The sequence below is a fragment of the Chiloscyllium plagiosum genome, chromosome 4 (genome assembly GCF_004010195.1).
Source record: "Chiloscyllium plagiosum isolate BGI_BamShark_2017 chromosome 4, ASM401019v2, whole genome shotgun sequence".
NCBI lineage: Eukaryota > Metazoa > Chordata > Chondrichthyes > Orectolobiformes > Hemiscylliidae > Chiloscyllium > Chiloscyllium plagiosum.
In genome coordinates this window covers 107,887,062-107,909,031 of record NC_057713.1, presented here as the reverse complement: position 1 = coordinate 107,909,031, position 21,970 = coordinate 107,887,062, and the positions used below count along the sequence as shown (strand labels likewise).

Here is a 21,970-nt window from a genome sequence, read left to right as displayed (position 1 = left end):
ACAATTTACTGGGCTTTTAAGTACTTGGTCTTTTAGTAAAATTATCTGTTCTGTATTGTGTTTTGCTTGAGAATTAGGCAAATGAGGGATTAATGAAAAATATCTATCACTGAATTGTGTAAGACAGCTGTGAGCTTACTAAACACAGTGGGTCTTGAAAACTATCAGGAATGTACTTGCAGAGACGAAGGTAGAGTAACTTATTTCAGCACTTCCATATGTCATTACCATTAAATGTTTTTTTAAAAATCAATTTGTAAGACCCTTTCTGATTTTAAAGGAAACAATAAAGATAGGCTTACCATAGACGTTGCTGTCTGTACGACTATGTGGAATATAATGGTTAAATACATTCTAATGTATAATTTCTCAGTTAGATACCATGTTAATGAATATATAACAGATTCCCATTGCAACAATCCAGTGAAATAACAAAATATTGTTGAACAAATGAGATCTGTCACATTTCGAGTACTTGTTTTATAAATTTGAGAACTGACAGCAAGCACAAACAATCTGTAACTATATAACAAGTACATAAATTATTAAAATATTCAATTGGGTGGATCTGTCAAAAAAAAAGCTGGATGTTTGAAGTCCTAAAGAACCTGCTTGAAATGTATGACTTTCACTTTGCTTCAAAAAGGTTTGATAATGCACAAAAAAAAGCTAAAAGACTAAACATGCTTTGGATGGGGTAGGACAGAGATTGACCCTTTTTAGATGTCAAGACTCTTGTGTGATTTTATAGAATCCAAGCATACAGTAATATTCAGTGCTCTAATGCTATGCCAAGCATCATAAAAAGACAACGTAGTTAAAGCACTTGACAAGCAATGTCAGTACATTAGTCTATCACAGTGCACAATTTCAGAATAAAATTATCTTCTACTTCATATTTATGCAGCAAATGTTGAAAAAGTAAGCAAGCTCCTTGGATGGCAGAAATTGTGGTCAGTAGGATGCAAAGGTTAATTTCTGTCATGCAAAGGTTAGGCTCCAACAAATACTAAACACACTTACTCTCTATTGAGAGTTCCAACACAAGGGATTGCATGCAAAAAAAAAGATAAACAGACTAATTAGTTGCCATCAATAAGAAGACCTATGAGGAAGAAAGCATATTTAATAATTTTCTTACCACATTGAAATATACAAGTTTGATGCAGGACCTAATCATTTTATATTGCATTGCACTTACTTAAAAATTTCCTTTTCATTCATTATGAAATCCCTTCACCCCTTGTCTACTTCAAACTGACTCAGAGGTCAGTTTTGTCTGACCTCTGCCTTCAGTGTATCATTTCCTATTTTGCCTTTTTACTGGTAGCCATACCTTGCATATCCTTACAATGGAAATCTCTCCCAGAATCCCTCTGACTAGCAGCCTCTCACCCAAGCTTTCAGCCACATCCTGAAAACCCTTTCCTATGGATCTTCCCTTTCTACATGAAGGAGTTTTAAGCATTTTCCTACTTAAAGGTGAAATATTTATTTGCATTTTCTTTTTATTTCCACTTTCACTGGGCCTCAGTAAACAACCTTATCAATGTCAAAGTCTAAAGTTATACTTAAATCTTAAAGTATTGAGCACATTAGAGCAACAGCATGCTATGACATCTATGTAACTTATTAATTTTAGCCAAGACATTGTTAGGAAGGCCGAAGTAGTGGCAGAATGATTACTCTCAACAACCAGCTGCTGAGCTTCATTGGAGCACTTCAGCATTTATACACTAATGTATGAAACACCAGGCGAAGTATCTCTTCCTACCTTTTTCTTAAAAAACTGGGGAAAGAGAACTAACGTGGATTGCCCATGCACAGAGCTGTATTAATAGATGAAGCAGGGATAGTTACACCCTGAAAGTTCTAGCTTCCGTGGGCCAATGTTGTGGAAACAATACATGGTTCGCCCAAATACTGAATTTGTTCAGTCAAATGTAGATTGTTAAAATGCTGTTTCCTTTTGTTGACATTCCAATCCACAGCAAAACAAGTTCACAGTCAACCGCTATTTCACTTAACATTGTGATGATATTTTAGCTTAGCAAAATGTATAATTGCTTTTTCTCCACAGTTTCCTATGAATTAAAAAAACACATTCCCCAACAATTAAGTATTGATACTGCATATTTGCCACCAGCATCAATAGCAAGTAGATCACCATTTAAACTGTTTATTTGATTTGAATGGGATTTATCCAGGAGGAAAGTTGAAACAGTTTTCACACCTTCTGAAAAAGAACAGAGAGAGAAAACAGAATCTCTTTGCATCTTTACAATCAAATATAACTTCTGGTAAATTACCAGGAAGCTAAAATGACAGTCCCTGGGATATACTATCCAAATCTCAGTACAGATTTCCCAATGAATAGCTACAGAATTCTCTTGTCTTTTTATTCTAATTTTAATTTATTATCATTTAGCATCATTGAGATGATATTCCAATTTTTTATATCTACATTAATACTGCTTTATGGTAAGACAGGATATTAAAGGAAGTAGCAAAAGATAGTCAATGAGATATTACAGAACTCATGTTGTCACTCACATGGCCCTCCCTTTTGATTTGTTAAAAAGTGTATCAGCTGCACAAATTCTTATCCTCCACCATTCACCCCACCTTCACCAAAGAAACAAACAATAACATATGAATAAATATCAATATTGAAACTCAAGACAATTTGTTATTTCTACCCAAAGAAAAGTACACTATTCAACTTGCTTTTTCATTCCAGTACACTCTATATACTGCAAAACACTGATTCTGTAATTACTAGGAAAGAGGGACTTTTGGTCTAGAAAATATCCAGGCATCAAATAGGACTGACATAATAAAGTCAAGTAATTATCTTAATAAAGATTGGGATTGTGTCAAGCAGCAAAACATCACATGCTAAAACTTCCCATTTCAACAACAGAACATCATGTGTGTTAACAAAATAAATCAACACACTATTGTCTGCTATTGTGGTGCATTTCCAGGGAGGTTGCAAGTGTATCCTACCACTTGGACAAGTTACTCAATCTGAGCCAGAACAGGAAGAGTCCACTATAATGTCCTCAATGCCATTGCACTGCAAAGAGGGAGAAAACAAAAACATCAACATAATTTCCAATTGAATCACTATTCAGTTATCCCTGACAGAAAATGTGTAAATTGATAAGCACCTAGATTTTGTCTATATAGCCGAGTTCACTTTTCCAATCAGCATTTGTGATTTAAATCAAAGGTTGTTGGGAAACTGAGAGGAACATGGCTCCACTCTTTAAGAAAAGAAAGAGCAGGAAATTCAGGAGAGATTCATGAGAAAAAAAAGAGATAAATAACCAACAGTTACTATCAATTAACTGGAACATTGCTTAACACTGGCAGAAACCACCTGAACGCTCAGGTGAGCACAGATTATATTCAAAAAACAATTTAAAATGGCATAACACAGTGCTGAAAGCTATAGAGTCAAGAGATAATTCACATTGGTTTAGAGCAACTGCAATGATGTTTGTCTTGCTGATTCACTTAAAATTTCAGGCCAGTTTATGGTCTTTGTAGCACATTTATTTTCTAATAGCAGTACTCAGTTGTTTCAATACCAATGTACTCACAATGAGGTCATCATTGTAAATGTGACTTTAAAACAAAGTTGCAAATGTGGAAAGGTACTGTTAAGTCTGTACAATATTCAGAATTCAAAACAGTTTAAAAGCGGCAAGTTGCTTTCAAAGGTATTGCTTCAAACAAAATATCTCAGAAATAGAGGCTAAGTATAAGCACTGATTCAAAAGTGAGCAGTAAAGAACAGACTAAATTTGATATTTGAAGGCAAATATTTGATCATACACAAAACATATGTTCTAAGGAGCAGGTCTAGGCCACTCAGCCTGTCAATAAGATCACTGCTGATCCAATGACTGTAAATCCCCATCTACGCTCACCCCCTTGCTTGTGAAGAATCTATCTCAGCCTTAAAAGAATCAAAGAATGGGACTTTTGAGGAATCATTGGTTTTAAATGGATAATGCTGTATTTTTAAAGTGACCCCTATTTCCAGATTCTGTCTCAAGACGAAACATCCTCTGCATATGTAAGCTACCAAGTCTCGACTATATATTTCAGTCAAGTCACTTCTAAACTCAGCAAATATACGCCTAGCTTGTTCAATATTGCCAGGGAAGGGCTTTTGCCAGAAACGTCGATTTTCCTGCTCCTCGGATGCGGCCTGATCTGCTGTGCTTTTCCAGCAGCACTCTGATCTAAACTCTGGTTCCAGCATCTGCAGTCCTCACTTTTAATTTAGTCATTCTTCTCTGAATTGCTTCCAACACACCTACATTGTTCCTTGAATAAGGAAACCAACACTGTACACAATACTCCAGATATACACTCAATGACCTGTACAGGTGAAACAGAATCTCACTACCTTTGTATTCAAATCACCCAGCATGAAATTAATTCTAAATTTTCTTAAGATTCCTAAATCCAGACTCAAACAATAATGATAAATAGCAAGTGATCCAGTACAGATAAATATAAACACAAATTGATCAATTGTAAAAGTTTTGTATTTTATATTAATACTTAAAATAAATGGCTTAGCAATTTTTGTCACCCTATCTGGGCACCATACAAAGTATGCGAAAGCATTCGAGAGGGTGGACAACGATTCAGAGGATGTGGAACATAAATTACCTGGTTAGATTTGAGAGTCTGGGCTTATTCCTTTCACAAAAGGTTGAGAGGGAGTTCCACAGAAGTGTTCAAAATCATGAGATCTGGTCACAGTAAATAGAGAGAAACTATTCATTTTGGTGGAAGGATTAAAAACCAGAGACTACTGAATGCATGCACCCGCTAATTGTTTGGGAGGAGTTTCTGGAGCCAGGTTCCATTTGGGTGGACTAGAATTTGGTAGGTTGGTGGACTGCACTTAGGGAACCACTCCTGCCTTCGGTTAACTCCCCAGTCATGCTCAAATTACTGCAGACTGAAGAATATCCCATCCAAACTGACATCCTACCAGGAGTAGTTCATTATACAGGCTAGCACATTTTCTTCCCAGTTGTAGCTAGAGCAATATCAGCATAGGTGTGATCTGGTCCTTAAGTAGTCATCAGTTGACCACTTTAAGGCTTTAACTAGCATCAGATGATGAACGTCAACCCGATTAAGGCTTATTGTGAGGCTTTTGTGGCGCAGTGGTAGTGTTCCCACCTCTGGGCCAGAAGACCCTGTTTCAAGTCTCATACGCTCCAGTGATGTGTCATAACATGTTTGAATAGATAAATTGAAAACACCTTCATGAAGAGGGTATTTTGAATAAATTTTGGGCCAAAAGAGCATTTCAGTTCAAAACCCACTAAGACTTAGAAAGGGCTCTTTTGGCATAGTGGTAATGCCCATGCCTCTAAGCCAGGAGGCCTGGGTTCGAGTCCATCTGCTCCAGAGGTCAGCAATATCATCTCTGAACAGGTTGATTTATGTGGAAGTAACAAGTATTCAAAGATAATCCACTATTTTTGACTTTCTGGATTAATTTTCCCCTCACCTTAAAAATATGCGTCTTAGCCTTGAGATCCTCCTTTCAAGGGAAAAGACAATTACCCTGAACTCTATCTGTACTCTTCATTATTTTATAAACTTCCCCTTCACCAGTGCTCCAGTGAAAAACGTCCAAGCCTATCCAGCCATTTGTTTTACAATTCAAACGTTTCATACCAGCAACATCCTGGTAAATCTCTTCTGAACCCTCTCCAGCTTAACAATTTCCTTCCTATAACTGGGTGACTAGAACTGGATACAGTACTCCTTAAGTTTTTCCATAATTTGCAGACATACCTATTCCTCTATCGTCCGCTGATTGTTAGAAGGCTTGTAGTACAACCCATCAAAGTGATGCACCGTTCCTATTCCTGAGCTCTACCTGACCTCGCTGGATGAGCCTTTGAAGGTGTCCTCCCCCTCAGCTGTGATATTCTGCCTAATTAGTAATGCAACTCCCCTATCTTTTTTATCTCCCTCTCCATCTCGCCTGAAACATGTAAATTCCGAAACGTTAAGCTGCTTGTCTTGTCCCTGTCTCAACCAAGTCTCTGCAATAGTTACAACATCGCAGTTATATGTATTAATCCAACTCTAAATTCATCTGCCTCATGTTACTCATGCTACTGTTACTCTGCCTCATACTCCTCATGTTACAACAAATACATTTCAGAACGCCAGTCCTGCTGTATTCAGTAACCTCTCCCTGTGTTCTTCCTCTTAGTCTTACTAAACTTAACCTCTAATTCCTCTTCAGTCATTTCACTTGCTCTGGTTCCTGCCTCCCGCCACACGAATTTAAACTAGTTTGCTGAGTGACGTCAGCAAACGTTTCTACCACAATATTGGTGCCCTTCCAGTTTAGGTGCAACCCATCTTTGACATGTCCCAACTGCCCTGGAAGATATCCATATCGGAAGCCCTCCCTCTTATGTATTTAATTGTATTATCTTCCTATCCCAGTCTCACTGGCATGTGGCACAGGTAGTATCTCAAGATTACAAGCTGAGTAAGTCCTGCTTTTCAATTTAGTACTTCACTCCCTGTGCAGGACCTCGTCACTCTTCCTGCCTATGTTGTTAGTACCAGAGTGCACCACGACACCTAAATGCTCTCACCCCCCTTTTGAGAATGTCCTGTGCTGCTGGAGACATTCTTGACCCTGGTCTCAGGGAGGCAACACAATATTCTGGAGTCGCTATTGTGGCCACAGAAAGACATATCTGAGCCCCTGACTATGGAGTTGACCTCTTACTACTGCTTTTCTACATTTTGAACCTCCCTGCTGTATAACAGAGCCTGCTATGGTGCCACCATCCCCTGGTAGGTCGTTCCCCTGCAATAGTATTCAGAACAATATATTTGATGGAGAGGTGGATAGCCATAGGTGACTGCTGCCCCTTCTGGTGATCACCCATCTCTCTGCCTGAACAAAGGGTGCACCATGTCTCTAAATCCCCTGTCTATGAGGCTTTCTGCTTCTTGCATGCTTCTAAGTGTGCCCAATTGCTGCTCAATATATCCAAACAGTCTGACAGGAGCTGGAATTGGACACAATTTCTGCAGTTGTTACTTTTAGGGATGCTCAAACTGTGTCTGATTTCCCACATTCCACAGGCGAAGCATACTACCCCTCCAACTGTCAATTTTACCGTCTACCAATTATTTAAAATTAAATATTTTTTAAAATTAATTTATGGATAATTGGCCTTGCAATTGCATTTGTTATTTTTCTGAATATAACATTTCCAATTTAGTTTCTAAAAATAGAGATTTTTTTGGGCAGGTGGAAAAACAGTTGAGTAAAAAGAAATGCAGCAATATAGTTTTGTAACGTAGCAACTAAAAATCACAGATGTTGCTTCTATGGATAACTTCTAATTTATAATTATGCTGTATCTATTCATAACTCTAAATGTTGTGCAAACTTCCAGCATTTATTAACTAAGAATGCAATCATGTTGCCTTGACGATTGGTATTGAAACAAGATGTCTGCTACATGCTGTTATATGAAGAATTTCTGTAGAGATAGGAAACCTCAAAGATCTAATCGAAATGTGTGCAGCAAAGATGAAACCAAACTACAGTAAATAATGTTTATAAATGCGGTGGAGATTAAATAATGTGAAGAGTGCTAATGTGGAGGCTTCTCAGTTTTTTTTAGGGAAGATGATGTGAAAGCAACTTTGAAGGAGTGAATACACAGGTGGTTGACAGTAGACAATTGAACTATTGGAATGTCATGTTGAAGGAGTAAAACAAGGCATAGAAGTTTGAACATGATAAGGTAGAATTAAGAGAATGAATAGTTGTTTAATGCAGAGACACGGTGATGGCAATAGGGCGGGAGCTTTGTGTTAAAGGTGGCTTTGCGTGAACACCGAAAAGTTTGAAGGAAAGTAGAATTGCATCAGAGTAATGCTCGAAGTTTTGATAACTCAGAAAAATAGGTCGGCATTTTGTGAATACATTCTGGAGACAACAATAAAACCGCAAAAGAAGAAACCCGCATTGCGAGCTCTTTCCATGTTGATGAATCTTCAACAATTCTGACAGTGTAGGTGAACCAGATAATAAACATAATTGACACGGTGATATCTAGCCAATTTCTCAAGTAGACGGCTGATTGATTTGAAGAAAAGCAGAACAATATTGAATTTTGTCAGCTTGAGCAATTTTAAAATCATAGCATGTGGAGAGGCTAGAATCAATTATTTTCAGACTATTGTTTCCTTCCCATCTTGTAACCCACATGCACCACATTTCTGATTTTAGTTTCTAAGTGGACAGTAGCCCAAGTGGTCTTCATAAATATCCATTACAAATACAGTTGAAATTCAAAATCTAAGAGTTGGATGCTGTTAAATGGAATTCACTATTTCCCTAAACAAAGAATCTGCATTCATCCATTCCATTATTGTCGAGAAAGTTCAGCAGTTAAACTTTCATAATCAAAGAATCTGCACTGATCCCTTTCGTTCTGGCCTATAAAGTTCAGCATTTCATAGATCTTCAGCTGTGTCATCAGTATATAGTTCAGTCAGATCCAACAAAAGTTTAGTTTGGTTTGATTTATTTATTGTCACATATCTTGTTACAAAACACAACGAAAAGTGTGCAGTGTTGCTACTCTCCGACGCCATCTTAAAACATAGAAAAACAAACCAAAACGTAGAGTATAAAGGCAGAAAAATGAAGAAATAAAGAAAATGTCCAACTATACTGTCCTTCTTGCTAAGTGCTCCATCGTGGACCATGGGCCAAGTGACCAGGCATGTGTCCACTTCACCACGCTGCTGCTGGAAGCAAAGTCGCCACTCTTTAGTGCCATCTTTCCTCCAGCGACGCTCTTGCTGGACCTCACCAACACAGACACCACTGATGCTGTTAGGTACCACAGTGGCCTAAATCTGACTCTGCTGCTGCCTTTATGAATCTGTGCTGAATGCAGATGCCACCAGGAACCCAAACTTGCCCCCACAGCAGCAGCCATGAGTTAGTCTTAGGATCACCTCAACAATGCAGAAACTGCGGGAAACCAAACTTACCTTCAATGACACCACCACGAGTCCGTGTTGCTGGGCCCACTTGCTGCTGCTGCGACCGAGCTCTTCACCAAGAGGTAAGTAAAATAAGATAAAAGATAAGAAATGAGGGAAGAGAGAAAGAAAAAAAGACAGCAGCGAAAAGAAAAGCAGAAGGAGTGGACAAGCCTCAGAGGTCCTATTCCTCCACCATCTTAAGTTTGAGTAACTTAAGAGCCTGCAAAAGGACATTTAGAAGTGTTGCTGATGCCTTCTCTGCTTACATTTGTAGACTGGGTATCTTCCTTTCCTAAAATTGGGTTAATTCTTGAATGCCAATCTTTGTGATGTCCTTCAGGCACCATGAGGACTGTTAATCCTTTGCCAGCTAATAACAACATTGTGAATACCATATAGCACCAAGAAAAAAGACAAAATGAAGATCTCACACCAGAAATCAGGAGTTAATTATCACCTGTTTACCTATCAAAAGTACAGATAGGAAAGTCTGCTGAAATCTAAGAATTCTGTTCAATAAGAAGTGGGCACATTTAAAACATTCACTTCAAAAATTATCTTCCTCATGGGGTCAAATGTTTGGAATTTGCAAGGAAAATAGGCAAGAACAAGGTTCATCCGGTATTTGTTTCAGCTAAACAGCTGCAATCATATCTCTTGGAGACATGAAAAAATGTCCTTGTGGAAATTGGACCACATGAAGCTGGTCCTCAATAGCTGTTTCAAACAGCCGTTCACCAACACCACATCAGATCTATCTATGCCACAACTATTACCCATTCCAAGTAAAATGTTCAGACATGAATTATTTATAGTGAAGAAATCAGTGAAGGCAGCTAGTCTGTTCGGAGTCAGAGAGCATGTAAAACCCACTTCATGAAGGATGTAGTAGGTTTCTTTTGATTTGATATTCAATGATAGATAAGCATCTAAATGAGCCTTACATAGGATGTGAGGCTCATTTAGATGCCTCACATCCCATGTAAGCTTTGGAATGAATTAAGATAGTGACCAAACAAATCAAAATCAATCTAACTTTCAGATATGAAAGTATTCTTCCTTTGAATAGGTTAAAAAAAAAATATGGTGCAAAAGATGAAAGTGCTCAATAAGGCAAGATTAGAACAGCTGTAATTTCTTTTCCAAAAAGAGTTAAAATTCACCAGCAAGCACATTTGTTTTTTTTCATCTAGTGGTTTGAGCCACAAATTTCTGAGGAATGGCACAGTTGGTGTTCAAAAAGTGTAGTTAAAACTTCATTACAAGCCTATGGCATTCCATATATAGGATTACAAATTGCTTAATCAGATATTACTTTTAGTCAATGATGTGAACACAATATCCAAATGAAAACCACATTAAGTCAGTGTTTCCTCATCCAATAACCTTTACCTCTCGAATCACATTTACAGAACATATTCTCGTAAAGGATGGCTACTCAATGCTAGAGTCCATTCTATCCCAATGGACGAATATACTTTTATGATCACTTGTCAAATTGCCGCATCGTATTTAAAATAATCTAAGAGACAGCCAATAAGTGAATTTCACAAAGGTAGAGGTCAGGAAAAACACTCATTATGTGTTGAAATGTGAATCTCTTGGGCAGCTTGTTACACCTGAAGGACCACATAGAGTAAAGAAGAATGACTTTTTGCAGTTGAAGTTAACACTGGATAATGTCCATCTGCCAAAAGAAAAAAACTGATATAAAGAAAAGGCATTGAGTCTTTCATGACCCTGGGATTACTTAAAGCCTATTTGGTCCTTTGAGATGTAGTCACTGTTGTAAAGTAGGATACATTGCAGAAAAATTCCATACAGCAATGTTCCAGAAACAGCAATGAGATAATGACCTGTTTAACCCATTACAGTCAAGTAGGCTATGAGATAAATATTTGCAAAGATGGAATGAAAGAGCTTTCCCGTCCTTTGCTAAATCATGCATCTTTTAAATCAACATAACAGGAGAGATATCAACATAACATATGTTTCAGCATAATTCAAATGTATAGTGCTCCCTCAACATTACATTGTATCAGCCTGAATTAAACGAATTGTCTGGGATGGGATTTGAAACCAAAATCTTCTGACTCAGACGTAGGATTATTACCACTGAGCCACGGCTCACGATCAGGGAGTAACACAGCAACTCAAATAATATAAGCAAATAACCAATGTCAGCACGTTCAAATCTTTTAAATGAACTACACACTTTCTCATTTTCTTTGTCAATTCGGTTTGTTCCTGCAATAGCTAGAGGGTACTGGAATGCAGCAATGATATGAGATGACAGTTGTACAGAGGACTATAATAATTAACCCCTTAATACTGCAATAGCCCATTTGAGATGCCAAAGCTATGTAAAGTAGCTTCTGGTAAAAAAATAAATTTCTGCTGTTTTTTATGGTTATGCTGGATTTGTTGGTGTTCCAAACATAATATGTTTTGAGAGGTCAATAAGAGTTAAAAGTTGAATTAATTTCTCTTCCTTACTATCATGCAACAGGAAGACAAAGAATATTACTTATTTTGTTCATGTTGCTTAAACTAGAAAAACCAACTAAAATAGGGCAACCAATTAAATTTGGATATGTGTACAAAAGAAATAAACATAGGTATCCAAAATAATTTCAGAAAAGTTTCTGGTTTGATGTTTAAATTGTAATTTAAAATGTTAAATTATCTAAAGTTCTTCAAACTGATATTGGTTCGTTCAGATAATTTAGCCTTGATGTGGATAAACATTAAACTGAGGATTCCATCGACATTTAGACCTCATTACGCTTAAAATTATTTTTTCAAACTTACATGGAGAGATTGAAGAATTGGTTATACGTTGCAATATTCAATACTTAGAGTCATAGAGATGTACAGCACGGAAACAGACCGTCCTGTCCAACTCGTCCATGCCGACCAGATATCCCAACCCAATCTAGTCCCACCTGCCAGCACCCGGCCCATATTTCTCCAAACCCTTCCTATTCATATACCCATCCAAATGCCTTTTAAATGTTGCAATTGTACCAGCCTCCACCACGTTCTCTGGCAGCTCATTCTATACACGTACCACCATCTGCATGAAAAAATGGCCCCGAGGTCTCTTTTATATCTTTCCCCTCTCAGCCTAAACCTATACCCTCTTAAAGCTTATTATTTTAGAATAATGGTATCTACACAGTATGATCAATTTAAATGTGAAGAACAGTGTTTACATTTTAATGCAAATTGTTTGTGTTAGAAAACTCCTCAATTATAGTTATTTAATAGATTGTTGGATATTGGCTAGACACTCACTGGAGATGATAGTTTGTGGTGCAGTGGAGCATGGAATCATGGCACTCAGTTATGGCACAAACATACAATGCAGCTGATAGATGATAATGCTATTAATGGAGGGTAAACAACTGCCATGAATAAGAACACTTAAAGCATATTAAATCATGTTCATCAGTTGATTTTTTTAAAAACAAAATCACATTTGTACAAGTTGCAAATTTACCTTAAAATTAATTTTAAAATTAACAAAAACTACAACATTTTGAAATTTCGAAGTACTCCATTGACATTGATGAGCTAATTTAAAAAGGTTTTAAGCAATAATACCCTAGCATACCTTGCTATGAGGATCCGCAAACATCCTTGTGAAAATTTCACACAACCTTTTCAATTCAACACGACTGTTGAAGAGAATAATAATTGATTAGCTAACAATACTGTACAACTTAAAAACATAATGTAAACTTATTAATCTCCTTACCTCAATGTCCGTTGGTTTTTCAGCAAATTTTGCAAGCCCAGAAGACCCTCTTTCCTTTCTGAAAAATTGGTGCTTGCACAGCGGTTAAGGACCTCAGCTACATCTTCAGTCTGTCGCATATATGTAGGGATGCTGCCATTTCGAGAACTGTAGGAACGCTCAGAGCAGACACTGGATGCATCGCTGTTGGCATCATCATCAGAATATATTCCATATGATTCATACCTTCTCCTTGCTGGCTTTTTCTGTAATGTAACAGGATTTATTAGGCATCTTCACTATTTCTATGTTAATATTCCAACAAAATAAATTAATGATTGAGAATTAATTCATTTTTTCATTTTACAAAGGTGATGTGAAAGCAATAATTATTTAAATCTTTGTTCTTTTCATTTGCTTTGTCCTCTGTGACAATTAATTCATTTTAGTATTCAGCAAAATAAATGTCTGCAAACTGGTGTAACTTTATCAAAAGATATAGGATGGAAATTACAGATAAGCTTTCTATACTATATCTTTATGTTTAAAAATTAAATTCAAACTCCTTATCTAAATGTGCAAAGCATTTACAATAACATAGACAAACGCATGTCACAAATCAAGATTAATGGTTTAATTATTGAGTTATGATTATCAGAGGACCAAGAGTAAAAAATAAATATTCAAGGGGAAAAAACATTTCAAAAGGAGAATTAACCATGACAGTTGAGGATGACAGTGGTCAGCAGTGAAAAAGGATATTCACAAGTCAGAATAATCACATATTCAGAAATCACTAAGTAGAATCAGTATGGGTGGACATTAGGGATAGGAAGGCTAATGTCACTAGTAGGCGTAATTTATAGGTCATCTAGCAGTGGTTATACTGTTGGACATAGCATTACACAAGAAATACTTGGAGCATGTAACAAAGGCAATGCAAAAATTTGAAGATTTTAATCTTCATATGGTCTGAATCAAATAGACAAACATGATATGAAAAATGAATAGATTGAATGGTTTATGTGATAGCTTTCTAGAGCAGTGTATTGTGAATAAACCTATTGTGTAACTGTGCAGAGTTTCTTCGTAATTTTACAATGAAAGATTCTTTGAGGATAAAGTGATCATAATACAAGTGAACTCAATATTAAATGTGAAATCAACACTCTTAGTGCAAGTACAAATCTTAAATTTAAACCCAAATTCTTAAGTATAAGGGAAGAGCTGGCTAAAAATCATTGGGAATCTAAACACAAAAGTGTACAGTGGTAAGTATATTGTGTGGAACATTTAAAGAAACAGTTCAGAAGTTTAACAAAAATACATTCCACTGAAAAAACACAAAATAAGCATAATAAATACATACTGGCTGACTGAGGAAGTTCAAGAATCCTTGATCTTTTTTAAAAAGCTTAAAATGTGGAAAAGAATTATGTAAACCTGAAGATTTGAAATGTTTTAGAAATAAGGAGCCACCTAAAAATAGCTCGCAGAGGAAAAATAAGTGACTAATTTAACCAGAAATATAAAAAGAGATTGCAACAGTTTTTACAAGCATATAAAATGGTGATAAACTAAAATAAATGTTGCTCTCTTAAGAGGTAAGAATAAATAATCATGGGAATGAGGAAATGGTAGACAAATCATTTTGTGCCTGTCTTCATGCAGAATACACACTTTACATACAACAAATACAGGATAGTCTCAGGGCTACAAAGGGTAAGAAACTTAAGGTAATTTATATTAGCAGATATAAAATACTGTTGAAACATTAGGGACTAAAGCTTTACCAATCTCCAGAACCAAATGATACCCATGATCTGAGGGTTTTAAAAACAGATTGGATGCAGTTATAGTCATAGAATCATAGAGATGTACAGCACGGAAACAGACCCGTCAGTCCAACTTGTCCATGCCGACCAGATATCCCAACCCAATCCAGTCCCACCTGCCAGCACCAAGCCCATATCCCTCCAAGCCATTCTTATTCATATACCCATCCAGATGCCTTTTAAATATTGCAATTGTACCAACCTCCACCATATCCTCTGGCAGCTCATTCCATACACGTACCACCCTCTGCGTGAAAAAGTTGCCCTTTAGGTCTCTTTTATATCTTTCCCCTCTCACATTAAACCTATGCCCTCTAGTTCTGGACTCCCAACCCCAGGGAAAAGACTTTGTCTATTTATTCTATCCATGCCTCTCATAATTATGTAAACTTCTATAACTTACTAACTACACCCCTTGGCCTCCGATGCTCCAGGGAAAACAGCCCCAGCCTGTTCAGCCTCTCCCTGTAGTTTAGATCCTCCAACCCTGGCAACATCCTTGTAAATCTTTTCTGAACCCTTTCAAGTTTCACAACATCTTTCCGATATGAAGGAGACCAGAATTGCACGCAATATTCCAAGAGTGGCCTAACCAATGTCATGTACAACCGCAACATGACCTCCCAACTCCTGTACACAACACTCTGACCAAGAAAGGAAAGCATACCAAACATCTTCTGCACTATCCTATCTACCTGCGACTCCACTTTCAAGGAGCTATGAACCTGCATTCCAAGGTCTCTTTGTTCAGCAACACTCCCTAGGACCTTACCATTAAGTGTACAAGTCCTGCTAAGATTTGCTTTCCCAAAACGCAGCACCTCATATTTATCTGAATTAAACTCCATCTGCCACTTCTCAGCTCATTGGCCCATCTGATCAAGATCCTGTTGTAATCTGAGGTAACCTTCTTCGCTGTCCACTACATCTCCAATTTTGGTGTCATCAGCAAACTTACTAACTATACCTCTTATGCTCACTACACTGGTTGATGTACTGGCTACAATGATCCAAAGTTCCTTAGACTCTAGAATGGTCACATCATTTTGAAATTACCAAATGTATCAGCACTATTCATGAGAAGAGAGAGAGAGAGAGAGAGAGAGAAAAACAAGGAACAAACAAAATAGGCACAGATATAGACCATTGGGTCCTTCAAGCCTGTTCATCATTCATGATGATCAATCCTGATCTGTTTAAATTCCACATTTACATCTAACAAGGGTAGATTTCCTTCTCTTACCTCACAAGAATCTATTCACATCTACCCAAAAATATTCACTGACTCTGCCTCTACTGCTTACTGGAGCAGAGGATTCCAATGTTGCTTAATCCTGTAAGAAAAAAAATCTCATCTGTCCTAAAAGGGCAACCTTTAAGAGCCACTAATTTCAGGGCTCATCCAGAAGAGTAAACATCCTTTTCATGTTTACCTTGAGTAAGGACTACATTTTCTTTTTGGAATACAACATTGAAAGTATGGACACTGCTGTGCTGCAGAATATATTCTAGGTGTGTTTATTGTTTTTTTTCACCTAATTTGAAAGTCAAAAGGTAGGGCTATGTGGTTTTCACTTACTGGTAGCAAAAGATTATGTAACTTTTGGAGCAGCTGAACTTGATATCTTTGGAAGAAAAGCAGGCACCAGGTACCTCGGAGTTAATAAGCTGTCTAGCAGCAGCCTTTGGATTTTAAGTTGCCATTTTCACAAAATGGGAAGTGGCAACTGAGCACAGACCTCCATCAAACTTGTGAGCAAATGAGCCTTCTCTCTCTTTCTTATGCTCTCAGAGTTCAAAAAGAATAATTAACTCATGCAAAGACCTAGTTCCATCTGACTGGTGAGTGAAATAGGGATTTTATATTGCTTTGCTGTCAAGTAGATATAATTGCCAAAATGCAGAACTGTGAGAAATCAACCTCATTCCACCCTTGTGGTGTGGACTCTTGAACCATAGAATTTGTTCTTTTTGCCTTTTTTTTTCCAACTATGATATTTCTGCAGTTATCTGTCTTCTCTGTCCTATTCATGAATGATTGTGCATGAGTTTGGATTTAAAGGGGAAATATTTTACATTTGCATAGTAGTTATTACAGAATTTTGGTATTTGTTAAAGGATAAGTTTGTTTTAACAAAGTGGATTTTTTTTTGTTTATTGACAAAATATGGAGTGAGTTTCTTTTGTCTTAGATACCAATCAGGGAAATTAGTCATCTTGGTGATGTAATTTATCATTTATACATTTGTGATATCTTATTAAGTTGCGGATTTACGCAACCATGTACACTGTCCAAAGACATTTGTGAAGACCATTCAGAATCTTGTACATGTAAATCTAGTTACCCCTCATTCTTCTAAATTCTAGTGAAAACAAGTCCATTCAGTCCAACCTTTCCTCATTAGATAACTTGCTCATTCCATGTATTAACCTAGTGAATCTCCTCTGAACTGCCTCCAGCTTATTTCCATCATTCCTTAAATAAGGAAACCAAAGTTATGCAGCATTCGAGGTGTAATAACACCAATACTTTGTACAACTGAAACCTCATTTACTTTTATGTCCAATTTGTCCTGTAATAAAGGATAGCATTTCATCAGCCTTCTGAATCTCTTGTTACATCTGTATGGGTGAATTATGCACTAGAATAACTAGATCCCTCTGCATCTGAGAATTTTGCAGTTGTTGTCTGTTTTTCTTTATTCTTCTAGCTAAATTAAACATGCCCATACTACATCCCATCTGCCACATTTTTGCCCACTCACTCAATCAATATCAACCTGCATTATTCTCATTCTTCCTCTCAATAGACTTTCCTACCTATCTTTAGTGTCCATTCCAAACTTGGCGACCATGACCTCATTCGCCTCACCCCAGTCACTGATATAAATTATAACAAGTTGAGGCCTAGAACCCTGCAGGGTTCCTCTCATCACGTTTTGCCAATCAGAAAAGATTCATTTATGCATGCTCTGTTTTCTGACAGTCAGCTAATCTCTATCCATGCTAATATATATAATCCCTCCATCATGAGCTTTAACTTTCCACAAATGCTTTCTGGAAAACCAAGGACAGTACATCTACAGTTTAATTTTTATCCAGAGCATATAATAATCCTTCAAAGAACTCCAATAAACTGGTTAAACAGGATCATAGTTTTGCAAAACCATGCTGAATCAAGCAGGGAACAGCAAGCCAGATAGCTTGCGAAGAGTCATTGGGAATATGCTGGGACCTCTTCTTAAGGAAATGTTAATAGTTCACATAGAAAAACATACAATGATCAGATAAACTTAACTTGGTTGAATGAAAGTGTGACGATGCTGCTCCTTTAACAAGGTTATGTTGTTCTTTTTTTTTCAAAAGGGGTTATAAAAGGCAAAGGTTCCGATTTGTCAGGGATAAGGCCACTTTGCTTATGGCTAACAGATACTGCCTAAGGGACAGTCAGGGAAATCAGGGAAAAGGGCTTTCAGATTTAAAATAAAATTTGTACAATAAAAGGGGAGTGTAAAGTTCTCCCAGTTCAGGGATTTTTCTAGTTTGGTTTAGTCTTAGCAAGCAATCTGTCCAAAGCTGCTGGTTAGAAACTGCCGGGGATAGAGAAGCAGCTACAGTGAAAAGAGGTTCCATGCTTCAGAGAATCAGGAAGGCAAACTCTATGTTGTCACTCTTTGCAATGGGATTGGAGTACAAGTCTAAAGAAATCTTTCTACAATTGTACAGGATGTGGCAAGAACAAATGTGGCATACTTGATACAGCTTTGTTCTCCATATTTAAGGAAAAACGTGTCTGCACTGGAGTTTGTACAAAGCTAAATTCAGCTAATTTGTTTCTAGTATGAAAGTATTATTTTATACAATGATGCTGAGTAAATTGGATTTAGAAGAATAACAGGAGATTGTGTGGAAACACAAAAGATTCTAACGGTTAGAAGCTGAGTGCTTCTTTTTCCTGGCTGCAGAATCAAGAACAGAGAGTTGGGATGGGGTGGTGGGTTCTCAGGACAAAGGGCCAAACATTTGGGACTGAGATGAGGAAAATTTCTTCACTAACATCTCTAACTCAGACATTTGACTCTGGGATACACAGTTTGTGTCCTTTCAGGCACTAAAAGGATATATGATGTGAGTGAGAGGTATACCTAAGACCATTGATAAGCCGTAATCATATTAAATATATCAGGCCGAAGGGGCCATATGGTCTATTACTACTCTTGCTTACGTTCACATGACACTTACTAACTGCAGTGCTATGATTTCAGCTTAAAATTCAGTGAAAGCAGCACTCAGGGCATCATTGTTCTTTTAGAAATTAGACAATTAGCTGCAGAACTGAAACTAATGAAAAATAAGCTTTTTTTAAAAAAAAAACACATTTTTAATTAGGGTTTGAGCTATAGGGAGAGGCTGAGTAGGCTGGGGTTATATTCCCTGGAGCATCGAAGGCTGAGGGGTGACCTTATAGAGGTTCATAAAATCATTAGGGGCTTGCACAGGGTAAATAGGCACGGTCTTTTCCCTGGGATGGGGAGTCCAAAACTAGAGGGCAAAGGTTTAAGGTAAGAGGGGAAATTTTTTCATGCAGAGGGTGATGCGTGTATGGAATGAGCTGCTAAAGGAAATGGTGGAGGCTGGTATGATTGCAACATTTAAAAGGCATCTGAATGGGTATATGAATAGGAAAGGTTTAGATGAATATGGGCCAAATGCTGGCAAATGGGACGACATTAATTTAAGATATTTGATTGGCATGGACGAGTTGGACCGAAGGATCTGTTTCTGTGCTGTATAATACTATGACTATGGCTCTATATAGGATGATGTTTCACTACGTTACATAAATGTATTCAATCCAGCAACAACAGTTATGTTTGATTTACAATTTTCACAGAAGTTGAATGAGATACTGTTTCAGAACAACAGGAGTGTTTATGCTATATAACAACCTTTATAGATATTGACTAATGAACTTGCTCAGAGCTATCATTACACACCTCTGAAGCAGGTGGGACTTGAACCTGGGCATCCTGGTTCAGAGATAGGAATACTATCACTACACCACAAAAGTGTTTAACAACTCCTGTATCATTCTGTTATAAAGCTGGACATACATTTAACTAGGGTCATACAGTCTGTTATAAATAAATAAATATGTCCCCAGATTAATTCAAGACTAATAGATGCTGCTTATAATGCATTATGGATTAAATGCTCCTCATAATATCAGGCTCCCTGTCAGAGAAAAAGAATCAAGACTATACTCTTACTTCGCTGTTAAATACCCTATTTGGCAAATTCTAATTTTCTGTTACATGTTTCATCAATAAGACCTAATACCAAACAAGAGTGACACAAACCGAAAGCATTTCCAAATATTTGCTAATGCATTCGTTAAAAAATTTTAGTTACTTCCTCGATATAATTATGCAGAATGCTAGGCAGCAGGTGCAATGATTTGAGAAGATCTGTTAAATTACATTATTACATATAATAAAGGTAATGCATGGTTAAAGTTTAATAGCTGCATTGGGCAACTGAACCTGACAGACCAGGAAGTACTGGCCTCTCTGATGCACTACACAGCAGAATGCATTGGCAGAGATTAAAATTCAATTGCTCAGCTAAGATAAAAAAATCAGCAGGATAATACAAAGAATATAGAAAATCAATTCTAGGCTTATGCTCAGCTTCAGCTCACTTTGGAAGTGCATCATTGTGACTTTTTTAACTAGTTTGTCATGAAGTCTGTGTTTGATATGAGTCTGTGTTAACATTTAAGATCAGGTTATGTGGTTGATTCTAAGCTGCCCTCGAGGGAATTAGGGGTGAGCAATGAATGATGGTTTAGGCCAGCGATACACACATGCCACGAATGAATGGAAAATAAGAAGTTTTGAGAATTTATGCCATCTCAAATATACTACAAATTAATTAAGAATTCAATTCCAGAAAAGGCAGCTTGGTGCTTACAGCACTATATACAATCCTTCAAGGAAAACAGTCTTGGAAAGAAGAATATCTCTACCTTACTCCGTACGTCTCCAAGGAGCTGAGAGCAATTTTTGGAAAGAAAAATTGAGAAGAGTCAGATTATATTTTGTTAGTACTTATTGTTTCAGTTAATTGTGAAGCATGACAATGAAATCACAAGCAGAAAATAAAAATTAGTGACTCAAAGAATCCAATTAGACAGATATACGAAAATTAATCCAGTTTCTACATCCCCAAATCTGAAATTTGAGTTTGTACCCATAATTTTGAATTTGTAAAGCAAGCATAGAAATGTAGTTGCTCACAATTATAATCTGAGTTCATCTTTATGCTTTATAGTCTTCTCATGATTGAAGTTGTTTGGTGTTGAACCATATTGCTTGCTTACCATATTGTTGCACTTGTTGCTTCTTCTACAATTCCAATTTTTCTTCGAAAGAAAGTACCTGAAGTACTTGGATAATCAGGGGCCAACAATAGCTAATGGATTTATATTTCCACCTTAGGAACATCACTGAAGTCACGGCACAAGTAGTGGTCATTTGGCCCATCATGCTTACACCAGTTCTTCAAATAAACATCATTACCTAGTGCTAATATCCAGCATTTCTTGTCCTTGCACAGAATTTTTATCTAAATAATCGTTCAATGCCTTTTTGAATGCCTTACCTGAACCTGTATCCACCACAATTCCAGGCAGTGCAATCTATACCCTAACTATTTGTTGAGATAAAATATCTTTTCTCATATCACCCTTGCTTTATTTGCAAATTACTTTCAATCTATGTCCTCTCATTTTTGTTCCTTTTAGAAACAGGATCAGTTTCTCCCTATCTACTCTATCCAGCCCGCTCATGATTATGAAAATCTCTATCTAATCAACTGTTAGCCCTCTTCTCTCCAAGGAGAATAGTCCCAACTTTTTCTCATAACTTAAGTTTCTTGTCTCTAGAAGCATTCTTTCCAATTGTTTCTGCCTTCCCACCAAGGCATTCAGAACCTTCCTAAAATGTGGAGCTCAGAATGAAACTGAGATCTAGTAAGTGTCTTATGCAAGTTCAACATCACCTCCTAGCTTCTGTACTCGATGCCACTATCAATAAAGCTGAAGATACTGAATGCTTTATTTGCTGCTCTATCTGTCGGGCCACTCTCAATGATCTATGCATACATGCACTCAGGTCCCTCTTCTCCTGCACCCACTTTAGAACTGTATCCCTTGTTTTATGTTGTCTTTTAATGTTCTCCTACAAAATACATTGTCTTCTGCTTCTCTGCATTCAAATTCATTTGCCACCTACCCACTCACTTCACCATC

At 37.1% G+C, this 21,970-nt stretch overlaps 1 protein-coding gene across 29 annotated transcripts in view; it reads right to left on the bottom strand.

The window, feature by feature from the left end:
- Positions 1 to 21,970, bottom strand: part of clasp2 (cytoplasmic linker associated protein 2) — a 320,784-nt gene that overhangs the window by 93,193 nt on the left and 205,621 nt on the right. For 16 of the 29 annotated variants that reach the window (XM_043688884.1, XM_043688883.1, XM_043688861.1 and 13 more), the window contains 4 exons: positions 20,687 to 20,710; positions 12,845 to 13,089; positions 12,701 to 12,764; positions 1,024 to 1,026 (listed from right to left, as the gene is read on the bottom strand). In XM_043688884.1, coding sequence (XP_043544819.1) covers positions 1,024 to 1,026; positions 12,701 to 12,764; positions 12,845 to 13,089; positions 20,687 to 20,710 — 336 coding nt within the window. The remainder of the gene's footprint in view (positions 1 to 1,023; positions 1,027 to 12,700; positions 12,765 to 12,844; positions 13,090 to 20,686; positions 20,711 to 21,970) is intronic. The other 13 variants (XM_043688864.1, XM_043688889.1, XM_043688874.1 and 10 more) reach the window with 3 other exon arrangements.